The following is an 11,211-nucleotide window of genomic DNA, read 5'->3' on the forward strand; positions in this document are numbered from 1 at the left end:
TGCGTTTGAAAGAGTGTCTTAAAAGAGGGTAGTAAGATGGAAACATTTAGTGAGGAAATTCCAGATCTACAATTAGCTGTGACCCCAAGAACACACATTAATTCTTTCAGTACAAACTTAAGTTTTGAGGAATATTCACTTTTCCCAAATCTCTTCAAATTGAAATCAAATTCAACTTCTCCCTGGCTGTCCTTCTCATGAATTTAGAGAGTTTAGTGTTTGCAGACTATTTCCTGATATGGTTTGGGGGAATTTCAAGCTGCAATCTGGCATGCTGTGTTTGCAGATTGGCAACAGTGAGTGAAACATTTTTTCCAGACTTGGAGATGATGCATGGTAAGGGCGTAGCCTTGTTTTCAAAACGCCCAACATCCTCCCTCCCCACCCTAGTCTGAAAAGCAAGCAGTTTCTTTGAAAAGGTGCAGAGAACAACATCGTATCCATAAGAATATTACCGACTGGCGCAAAACACAGTGAGTAAAGGAGTTTTATGACTATTCAGGTTTTCTTTTGAGACATAGACTTCTACATGGCTCTACTGATAAGGGTGGCCTAATTTTTTACAGGTTATACAGAATGTCAAAATCAGTTGAAAGCGTACTTGAGACTATTGATTCTGCCAGATGTGTGGCCGTTGAAATAACCAACAAAAGCAGCTATCCTTTAACTGAGCCTGTGTAAGTACAGCAATATGTATGTCCAATTATTTCTTGGGAAAACATCGAGAACTAAATACTTTGCAGTGCTTAATGTAAATGTTCATTGCATATGCTGACATTACACCCAGTGCTGACTTTCTTGTTCCTTGTAACATTAAAGTGGAGATTTTTTTAAAAAGTGACTAATGTTTATCTGAACATTAACTCCATCACAGCCAATGTGACAGCACAAGGAAAACATAATTGCACAGTTAAATAGTTTAATACTTTAATACTTTAGACAGATTGTGACCAGAAAATTTCATAATAATCTAAATCTTGAAGAAAAACACAAGTGAATATTTTGAGGTATAGATTGGCATTGAATTCTGGCAAAGCTCTGGTTCCTTTTGACTGGCTTCCAATTTTTGAATCCCATAACCTGATCTCATCCAAAACTCTGCAAAGTCCTATTGACCATTCTTTACCCCTGTACTTGCTGGCTGCAGATCTCACTTTGAATCTTTTTTAAAAAGCTGGGTTAGTTAATGATTTCAGTTAAACAGTGTGCGCAAAATTATCCTAACGGGCTTATTTTCTTTTCCATCTTCATTACTCATCATCTTCTGCTTATGGAAATTGTAAATTGTGAATGTATTTAAGCAATGACTGCATTTTAAAATTGGCAAACTAGCTTTCAAATTCCCCCGTGTTCTCACCCTCTCTCTCTCACTCTCTCTCTATATATATAATACCACTCCTCCAACTTGTCGACCGTTTGAGATCTCAGTGCTTCTCTAATTTTCACTGGGGCAATCCTGATTTTAAGCATCCAAGCATCCAACTATTGACGGGTGTGGCTGCAGCTGCCAAGATCCTAAGCTGTGGAATACCCTCCCTGAACCTTTCTGCCTCTCCTCTGCTCTTTTCATCCTTAATATGCTCCTTAAAGTCAATCTCTTCAAGCAAGTTTTTAATCACCCACCCGAATATGCTCTTCTGTGATTGATTTCAAATGCTCAAAAGGGCAACACAGCGGCTCAGTGGTTAGCACTGCTGCCTCACCAAGCCAACAACATAGGTTCAATTCCAGCCTCAGGCAACTGTCTACATGGAGTTTGCTCTGATTTCGTCACACAATCCAAAGATGTGTAGATTAGTTGAATTGTTCATGGGAAATTCAGGGTTGTAGGGGGTTGGGTCTGGGTGAGATGTTGTTTGGAGGATCAGTGTGCACTTGATGCGCTAAATGGCCTGCTTCGACACTGTAGGGATTTTATAATCATGATGTTGAAAAACAACTTGGGATGCCTTGTTATGGGCACTACACAAAAACCAGTTGTTTTAACCTAAACAATGCTTGGAAGTATCATATGTTTAAGATTATAATGCAATGTATATCTTACAGGACCTACCATTACAGTGGCCGTTTGAGCAGCCCTCCCTCGCCCAGCATCAACCCAGGGGAAAGCGGAATATGTGTGTTCATCAAAACCCCATACACTGCCTGTGGCACTGTTGGGGTGTTAACCTACAAGTTCAGCAACACCCAAATCTCACTGCTGGTCTCCAACCCTTATGACTACAGCAAGTATAGCATTGAGTACGCTCTGTATGTCCCTGATAGGACAATTGCCACTGACAACAATTTGTACACTAAGATGTACAATGAGCTGACCGAATCGCCAAACTTCACTAAGACTTCTCTGGGCAAAGGGAATGCATCTCTGAACATCAGAAAAGGAAACGTGGTCATTTCAGCTACTATGTCCAACGAGAAGAAAGCTATCGTCAAAGTAGACATTAGAGATGCGTAATGTTGTGGTAAAACTCTCACACTTAGAGAAGCATATACAAATTGCAGCGCACAGCATGCCTATTATACTGGTGCTAATCAGATCTATCTAAAGCACTTCACTGTTCCTCCTATCATTTAACTTCATCCCTAAATGTTTATTAAATTCCTTATAAAATGTTCTGGTTAAATACCACCAACTATTCTTGACTAAACTTCTGCTTGAAAATTAAATGTTTCAATCCCCTCTGCTCAGACTTATTTGGCAGTTTGATTTGCAATTTGCAATTAATTTTCCATCATAAAGCTACTGTCAGTTATATTCAGTTTTATGGTCATTAATTCCTTTATGAAATAATATGACAATTCATTTTGATGTTAAAAGGAACAATATGAAAATATCACTGTTCAACATTTTCATCAAACTGGAATGTACCGACCTATGTTACAATAATAAACAATTGATTAACTTTTTCATTGTTTTCTGTTTGCTTTTTGTATCACCCGCATAATAGCAACAAGTATTAGACTTACACATATATCTCCTAGACAAAAAAAAGCCTTCGTTATTGCTCTGCCTTCAATTGGAGTTTCCCACAAGTATTGTTACAGTTTGAGACCGCTGAGTTTGTCATGTCAGACATTAGTCACTACATCTCAGCAGGTCTGGCAGCATCTCTGGATAGAAATCAGTGTTCATGTCCACTGACCCTTCTTCTGAACTGATGAAAGCATTGGGATTTATGCAAACAATGGAGTGGGGGAAGATGGAGGAGTGATCAATAGGTGGAGATAGAGCCCAAAGAGGGATAACAACAGTTGGACAAAGGAGTGGATAGTGGTCAGCCCAGGAGAATGAATAGCTGCTATAGGGGACTAACAGTAGCTGGCAAAGGGTTGTGTGTGGTAGCAGCCAATGTGATGTGGGGGTTGAGGTAAGAACATGAGAGAAGGCACTCAAGCCCTAAAATTGTTGAATTTGATATTAAATCCTGAAAGCTGCAAGGTCCCCAAATGGAAAGTGAGGTGATGTTCTTCCAGTTTGCGCTGAGCTTGGCTGGAGCACTGCAGCAAGCCTGAAACGAAGATATTGGCCAGGAAACAAACTGCTATGTTGAAGCTGCAGGCAACTGGAAACTCAATCATTTTTGTAAACAGGGCTTGAGCATCTTCTCCCATGTTCTTACTATTGAAGTGTACACTGTGACACATCAGGGAGAGGGAGGGTTACCTGGATGATGTATTTTAGGAGGCATTCACACCCCTTACATTAACTACCTCAAATCTGGGCAGTGACCAGGGATAAGAGTGTATTACAACAAGTGAGGCATGTAGAGGGATACAGGAGGTAGTGCTGAAGCAGCCTCAGCCCTTGAGCTTCTGGATCAGTGGTGCTGGAAGAGCACAGCAGTTCAGGCAGCATCCAACGAGCAGCAAAACCGACGTTTCGGGCAAAAGCCCTTCGTCAGGAATAAAGGCAGAGAGCCTGAAGCGTGGAGAGATAAGCTAGGGGAGGGTGGGGGTGGGGAGAGAGTAGCATAGAGTACAATGGGTGAGTGGGGGAGGAGATGAAGGTGATAGGTCAGGGAGGAGAGGGTGGAGTGGATAGGTGGAAAAGGAGCTAGGCAGGTCGGACAAGTCCGGACAAGTCAAGGGGACAGTGCTGAGCTGCAAGTTTGAAACTAGGATGAGGTGGGGGAAGGGGAAATGAGGAAGCTGTTGAAGTCCACATTGATTCCCTGGGGTTGAAGTGTTCCGAGGCGGAAGATGAGGCGTTCTTCCTCCAGGCGTCTGGTGGTGAGGGAACGGCGGTGAAGGAGGCCCAGGACCTCCATGTCCTTGGCAGAGTGGGAGGGGGAGTTGAAATGTTGGGCCACGGGGCGGTGTGGTTGATTGGTGTGGGTATCTCGGAGATGTTCCATAAAGCGCTCTGCTAGGAGGCGCCCAGTCTCCCCAATGTAGAGGAGACCGCATACCACATCCATCAAAGTTTTACTTGCACATCCACTAATATCATTTATTGTATCCGTTGCTCCCGATGCGGTCTCCTCTACATTGGGGAGACTGGGTGCAGAAAGTTTGGATGGCAGATGGAGGTGGCGGATGGAGGTATGTATGAATTGGATGTCTATGGTGAAGATGAGGCGTTGGGGGCCAGGGAAACAAAAGTCTTTGAGGAGGTGGAAGGTGTGGGTGGTGTCCTGAACATATGTGGGGAGTTTCTGGATCAGGGGAGATAGGACAGTATCAAGGTATGTGGAAATGAATTCGGTGGGGCAGGAGTAGGCCGAGTCAATGAGTCGGCCGGGGCAGTCAGGCTTGTGGATTTTGGGTAAGAGGTAGAACCGAGTGGTGCGGGGTGAGTGGGGGAGGAAATGAAGGTGATAGGTCAGGGAGGAGAGGGTGGAGTGGAAGCTGTGGGTGGGATGTCCTCTGAGGTGATGAGGTTGTGTATGGTCTGGGAGATGATGGTTTGGTAATGGGGTGTGAGGTCATGGTCGAGCAATGGTAGGAGGAGGTGACTTCGAGTTGGCACCTGGCTTCAGCAGTGTAGAAGTCAGTACGCCAAACTACCAAACAGTGTGTCCCCCCCTTTGTCCATTGGTTTGATGATGAGGTTGTGTTTGGAGCAGAGGGAATGGAGGGCTGTGCATTGTGAGGGTGAGAGGTTGGACTGGGTGAGGGTGTGGACAGGTTGAAGCGGTTAATGTCCCATTGGCAGTTTGAAATAAAGAGATTGAGGGCAGGTAACAGCCCGGCATGGGGTGTTCAGGTGGATGGGGTGTGTTGGAGGTGAGAGAAGGGGTCCTAGGAAGGTGGGCAGGAGTCTTGGTGGAAAAAGTAAGCCCGGAGGTGGAGGCAGCAGAAGAAGTGTTCGATGTCACAAACACACGTTGAATTCATTGATCTGGGACAGAGGGGGTGAAGGTAAGGCCTTTGCTGAGGACTGATCATTTGTCCTCAGTGAGGGGGAGGTCTGGGGGGGATGGTGAAAACATGGCAGGTCTGGGAGCCAGGACCTGGTGTAGGGCTGGAGCTGGGAGTGGGGGTGGAGTCTGTAACTGGAGTGGGCGTGGTAGTCGAGGGGCAGGAGAGACGTCATATATGGAAGTGATGCTGATCCTGGGCGTCAGGTGGATGGAGGTGGTGACTGTGGGATCCGCGGCGGGGAGCGGGGAATTGCAGACGATTCTGTCAGCGGTGTTCAGGTGAGTAGCGTCAGTGTGGGCAGAAGTGGTTGTGATGGTGGCAGCTACGGAGGCATAAGAGATGTTCTGGTTAGGTTTTGGCAGCAGCAGATCTTGTAGCAGTCGCGGCGGTAAATGTCTGGCCAGTGGAACAGTCCATCTTCTGCGGTTACACCGGCACCATTTCCCACCTTTTCCACCACTACATTGATGACTATATCGGCGCCACTTTGTGCTCCCACAAGGACATTGAACAGTTCATCAACTTCACCAACACGTTCCACTCTGACCTTAACTTCGCCTGGACCATCTCAGACACCTCCCTTCACTTCTTGGACCTCTCCATCTCCATCAACGGTGACTGACTCAACACTGATATCTTCTAAAAACCCACCAACTCCCACAGCTACCTGGACTACATCTCCTCCTACCCTGCCTCCTGTAAAAATGCTACCCCTTATTCCGAATTCCTCCGCCTCCATTGCATCTGCTCCCAGGAGGACCAGTCCCACCACAGAACACACCAAATGGCCTCCTTCTTCAAAGACTGGAGGGTTTAGTTAAGAAAAAGAAGGAAGCATATGTCAGGTATAGACAGATAGATTGAGTGAATCCTTAGAAGAGTATAAAGGAAGTAGGAGTATACTTAAGAGGGAAATCAGGAGGGCAAAAAGGGGACATGAAATAGCTATGGCAAATAGAATTAAGGAGAATCCAAAGGGTTTTTACAGATATATTAAGGACAAAAGGGTAACTAGGGAGAGAATAGGGCCCCTCAAAGATCAGCAAGGTGCCTTTGTGTGGAGCCGCAGAAAATGGGGGAGATACTAAATGGGTATTTTGCATCAGTATTTACTGTGGAAAAGCACATGGAGGAAATAGAATGTAGGGAAATAAATGGTGTCATCTTGAAAAATGTACAGATTACAGAGGAGGAAGTGCTGGATGTCTTGAAACAGGTAAAGGTGGATAAATCCCCAAGACCTGATCAGGTGTACCCTAGAACTCTGTGGGAAGGTAGAGAAGTGATCGCTGGGCATTTGCTGAGATATTTGTATTATCAATGGTCACAGGTGAGGTGCCAGAAGACTGGAGGTTGGTTAACGTGGTGCCACTGTTTAAGAAGGGTGGTAAGGACAAGCCAGGGAACTATAGACCAGTGAACTTGACATCGGTGGTGGACAAGTTGTTGGAAGAATCCTGAGGGACAGGATGTACATGCATTTGGAAAGGCAAGGACTGATTAGGGATAGTCAACACAGCTTTGTGTGGGGGAATTTATGTCTCACAAACTTGATTGAGTTTTTTGAAGAAGTAACAAAGTGGAGTGATGAGGGCAGAATGGTGGACATGATCTGTATGGACTTCAGTAAGATGTTCAATAAGGTTCCCCATGGGAGACTAGTTAGCAAGGTTAGATCTCATGGAATACAGGGAGAACTAGCCAATTGGATGCAGAACTTGCTCAAAGGTAGAAGACAGAGGGTGGTGGTGGTGGAGGGTTGTTTTTCAGACTGGAGGCCTGTCACCAGTGGAGTGCCACAAGGATCAGTGCTGGATCATCTGCTTTTCATCATTTATATAAATGATTTGGAAGTGAGCATAAGAGGTGCAGTTAGTAAGTTTGCAGATGACACCAAAATTGGAGGTGTAGTGGACAGTGAAGAAGGTTACCTCAGATTACAACAGGATCTTGATCAGATGGGCCAATGGGCTGAGAAGTAGCAGATGGAGTTTCATTCAGATAAATGCGAGGTGCTGCATTTTGGGAAAACAAATCTTAGCAGGACTTATACATTTAATGGTAAGGTCCTAGGAAGTGTTGCTGAACAAAGAGACATTGGAGTGCAGTTTCATAACTCCTTGAAAGTGGAGGTCAGTGAAGAAGGTGTTTGGTATGCTTTCCTATATTGGTCAGAGTATTGAGTACCGGAGTTGGGAGGTCATGTTGTAGTTGTACAGGACATTGGTTAGGCCGCTGTTGGAATATTGCATGCAGTTTTGGTCTCCTCACTATCGGAAAGATATTGTGAAACTTGAAAGGGCTCAGCAAAGATTTACAAGGATGTTGTCAGGGTTGGAGGATTTGAGCGATAGGAAAAGGTTGAATAGGCTGGGGCTGTTTTCTCTGAAGTGTCAGAGGCTGAGGGGTGACCTTATAGAGGTTTACAAAATTGTGAGGAGCATGGCTAGGATAAATAGACAAGGTATTTTCTCTGGGGTGGGGGAGTCCAGAACTGGAGGGCGTAGGTTTAGGGTGAGAGGGGAAAGATATAAAAGAGACCTAAGGGGCAACTTTTTCACACAGAGGGTGGTACATGTTTGGAATAAGCTGCCAGAGGAAATGGTGGAGGCTGGTACAATTGCAACATTTAAAAGGAATTTGGATGGGTATATGAAGAGGAAGGATTTGAGGGATATGGGCTGGGTGCTGGCAGGTGGGACTAGATTGGGTTGTGATAACTGGTCGGCATGGACGGGTTGGACCGAAGAGTCTGTTCCCATGCTGTACTCTCTGACTCTATGACTCTCTGACTGCAAATTCCCCTCCCACATGGTTGATCATGCCCTCCAACGCAACTCATCCACTTGCTCCACCTCTGCCCTCGAACCGTACCCTTCAACCGCAACAAGGACAGAACCCTCCTGGTCCTCACCCTCCACCTCACCTACCTCTGTGTACATCGCATCATCCTCCACCATTTCCACCACCTACAAATGGACCCCACCACCAGAATATATTTCCCTCCCCACCCTGATCCACTTTCCATAAAGTCCGCTCTCTCCGCGACTACCTCGTCAGGTAGTCCACACGCCCCACCAACCCACCCTCCCTTCCTGGCACCTTCCCCTGCTAATGCAGGAATTGCAAAACCTGCACTTACTACTCCCCCTCACCTCTGTCCAAGGCCCCAAAGGAGCTTTCCACATCCATCAGAGTTTTACCTACACTTCCACACGTCATTTACTGTATCCGTTGCTCCCGATGCAGTCTCCACTACACTGGGGAGACTGGACGCCTACTTGCAGACCGCTTCGGAGAACATCTCCGGGATGCCCGCACCAATCAACACCACCATCCCGTGACCAAACACTTCAACTCTCCCTCCCACTCCACCAAGGACATGCAGGTGCTGGGCCTCCTCCATCGCCACTCCCTAATCACCCGAAGCCCGGAGGAAGAACGACTCATCTTCCGCCTTGGGACCCTCCAATCACATAGCATCAATGTGGATTTCACCAGGTTCTTCATTTCCCCTCCCCCCACCTTATCCCAGCTCCAACCTTCCAACTCGGCACCGCGCTCATGACCTGTCCTATCTGTCCATCTTCCTCCCCACCTATCCACTCCACCCTCCCCTCTGACCTATCACCTTTACCCCTACCTTGCACTCTTATCTACCTTCCCCCCAGCGCCACCTCCCTACCATTTATCTCTCCACCCTCTTGGCTCACAAGCCTCATTCCTGATGAAGGGCTTTTGCCCAAAACGTTGATTCTCCTGCATCTCGGATGCGACCTGACCTGCTGTGCTTTTCCAGCATCATACTCTTGACTCTAATCTCCAGCATTTGCAGTCCTCACTTTTGCCCAAGACTGAGGGTGTTGTACTTAAATGCACACACTATATGAGACAAGGTAAATAAGCTTGTAGCACAGATTAAACTTGGCAGATATACTATTGTAGGTATCAGAGGTATAGGTGCAAGGGGACTCGGGCTGGGAATTCAATAACCAAGGATACAAGTCCTAATGAAAGTACAGGTAGTGGGTCTTGTTTGTAAGAAATGAAATTGATAAGGATTGGTAATAACAAATCTGTGCGGGTAGAATTGGGGAACTGCAAAAGAGAGAAGACGCTGATGGGATTTGTGTACGGGCCTCCTAGCAGGGTGTGGTGAAGAAAATAAATCAGGAGAAAAGGCATGTTAATAATCATGGGGACTTTAATAGGCAAGGGGACTGGGAAATCAAGTTAGTGGCGGATCACAAGAGATTCATGGAATGTCTGTGATGTGGTCTCTTGGAGCAGCTTGCATTGGAGCTTAATAGGGAACAGGCATTTCTGGATTTACTGATGTGTAATAAGGCAGACATAATTAGTGAGCTGAAGGTGAAGGAACCATTAGGGGGCAATGATCATGTTATGTAGTTTGGGAGGGAGAGGCTGGAATCAGAAATAAGTCATTATAGCAGAATAAAGGTAACTATAAAGACATGAATGGGGAGCTGGTCGGAGTTGATTGGAAGTAGAATCTTGCAAGGAAGACAGTGGAACAGCAATGGCAGGACTTTCTGTGGGTAATTCAGGAGGCACAGCAGAAATTCATCCCAAGGAAGAAGAAACATTCTAAGGGAAGGATGAGGAAACCATGGTTGACAACAGAAGTCAATGACAGCTTAAAAGCAAAAGGAAAAGCATACAATATGTTGAAGATTAGTGAGAAGCCAGAGAGATGGGGAAGCTTTTAAAAATCAGGTTAGGATAACTAAAAAAGAAAGGGGGGGCAGAAATGAAACATGAGGGTAAGCTAGTTAGTGATATAAACGAAGATTACAGGAATTCTTTTATATATAAAAAAGGTCAGAGGGACTTTTGTTGGCAAATGAGGATGGAGAAGTAGTAATGGGAACAAAGAAATGATGACGAAGCTAAATAGAAACTCTGCAGTGGAAAGACACCAGCAGCATGTCAGAACGTCAAGAGAGCTCTATTTCAGGTACGATGTGTTCTTGTGCCAATTCTTTAAGTGAGGGTGGAACCATCTGGACTAGACAGCTAACAGGTACAAAAAACTACACACACACACACACACACGTGCACGCACAGACACACACACACAGGTGCACACACACACACACGTGCACACACACACACACAACACACACAGACACACACACACATGTGCACACACACACACGTGCACACACAGACACATACACACAGACACACACACATGTGGCACACACACACAACACACACACGTGCATACACGTGCATACACACACACAAAACAGAAATTGCTGGAAAATCTGAGCAGCTCTGGCAGCATCTGTGAAGAGAAATCAGAGTTACTGTTATGGGTACAGTGACCCTTCCTCAGAATAGAAATACTGCTATTGGGATCAATTTGTGAAACATTCTTCTGCATTGTGTTCATGATAAATAAAACAGAGTCACTGAAATATTTATTCATGTTCAAACCTTTTATTTGCCCTCTGTTCCCTACGTCCCTTGCATTATACTATTTATACTATTGCATAACAGAGTGAGTGTCAATCACAACTACGGAATGAAGCTTACAGCGATTTAACCAGTGCAGACAGGTTACATGATTTCATGGTTTGCATTAGAATTGTTCACACAATCAATAAACTGCTTCAAAATTTAAAAAAATACTTCCCATGCTCTATTCTGTTCAACATTTGGCATCTGTAAACTTTAAAGGTTCAATCTGAGGGAGTTAAAAATTGCACAACACCAGGTTCTAGTCCAACAGGTTTATTTGGAACACTAGCTTTCGGAGCACCGCTCCTTCATCAGGTAGTTGTTGGGAACCACCTGATGAAGAAGCAATGCTTTGAAAGC

General features: G+C 45.3%; 1 protein-coding gene across 1 annotated transcript; it reads left to right on the plus strand.

Annotated features, from left to right (window-relative positions):
- Nucleotides 1-322: 322 nt before the first annotated feature.
- LOC122562989 (uncharacterized) lies at nt 323-2,907 on the plus strand. Its single transcript, XM_043716289.2, has 3 exons — nt 323-473; nt 567-677; nt 2,047-2,907. Exons 2-3 carry the CDS (start codon nt 577-579, stop codon nt 2,453-2,455), a joined length of 510 nt encoding a protein of 169 aa, XP_043572224.1. The 5' UTR covers nt 323-473; nt 567-576; the 3' UTR covers nt 2,456-2,907.
- The last annotated feature ends 8,304 nt before the right edge of the window (nt 2,908-11,211 follow it).

This window comes from Chiloscyllium plagiosum, unplaced genomic scaffold (assembly GCF_037043375.1).
Source record: "Chiloscyllium plagiosum isolate Xiang-an unplaced genomic scaffold, Cpla_swu_hap1 HiC_scaffold_26, whole genome shotgun sequence".
NCBI lineage: Eukaryota > Metazoa > Chordata > Chondrichthyes > Orectolobiformes > Hemiscylliidae > Chiloscyllium > Chiloscyllium plagiosum.

Bases quoted from the DNA above. Each gene is read 5' to 3' on its own strand.
- LOC122562989 (XM_043716289.2), top strand. From the start codon at position 577: ATGTCAAAATCAGTTGAAAGCGTACTTGAGACTATTGATTCTGCCAGA. The intron at 678-2,046 runs GTAAGTACAGCA...TATATCTTACAG, and splicing joins TATCCTTTAACTGAGCCTGT to GACCTACCATTACAGTGGCC.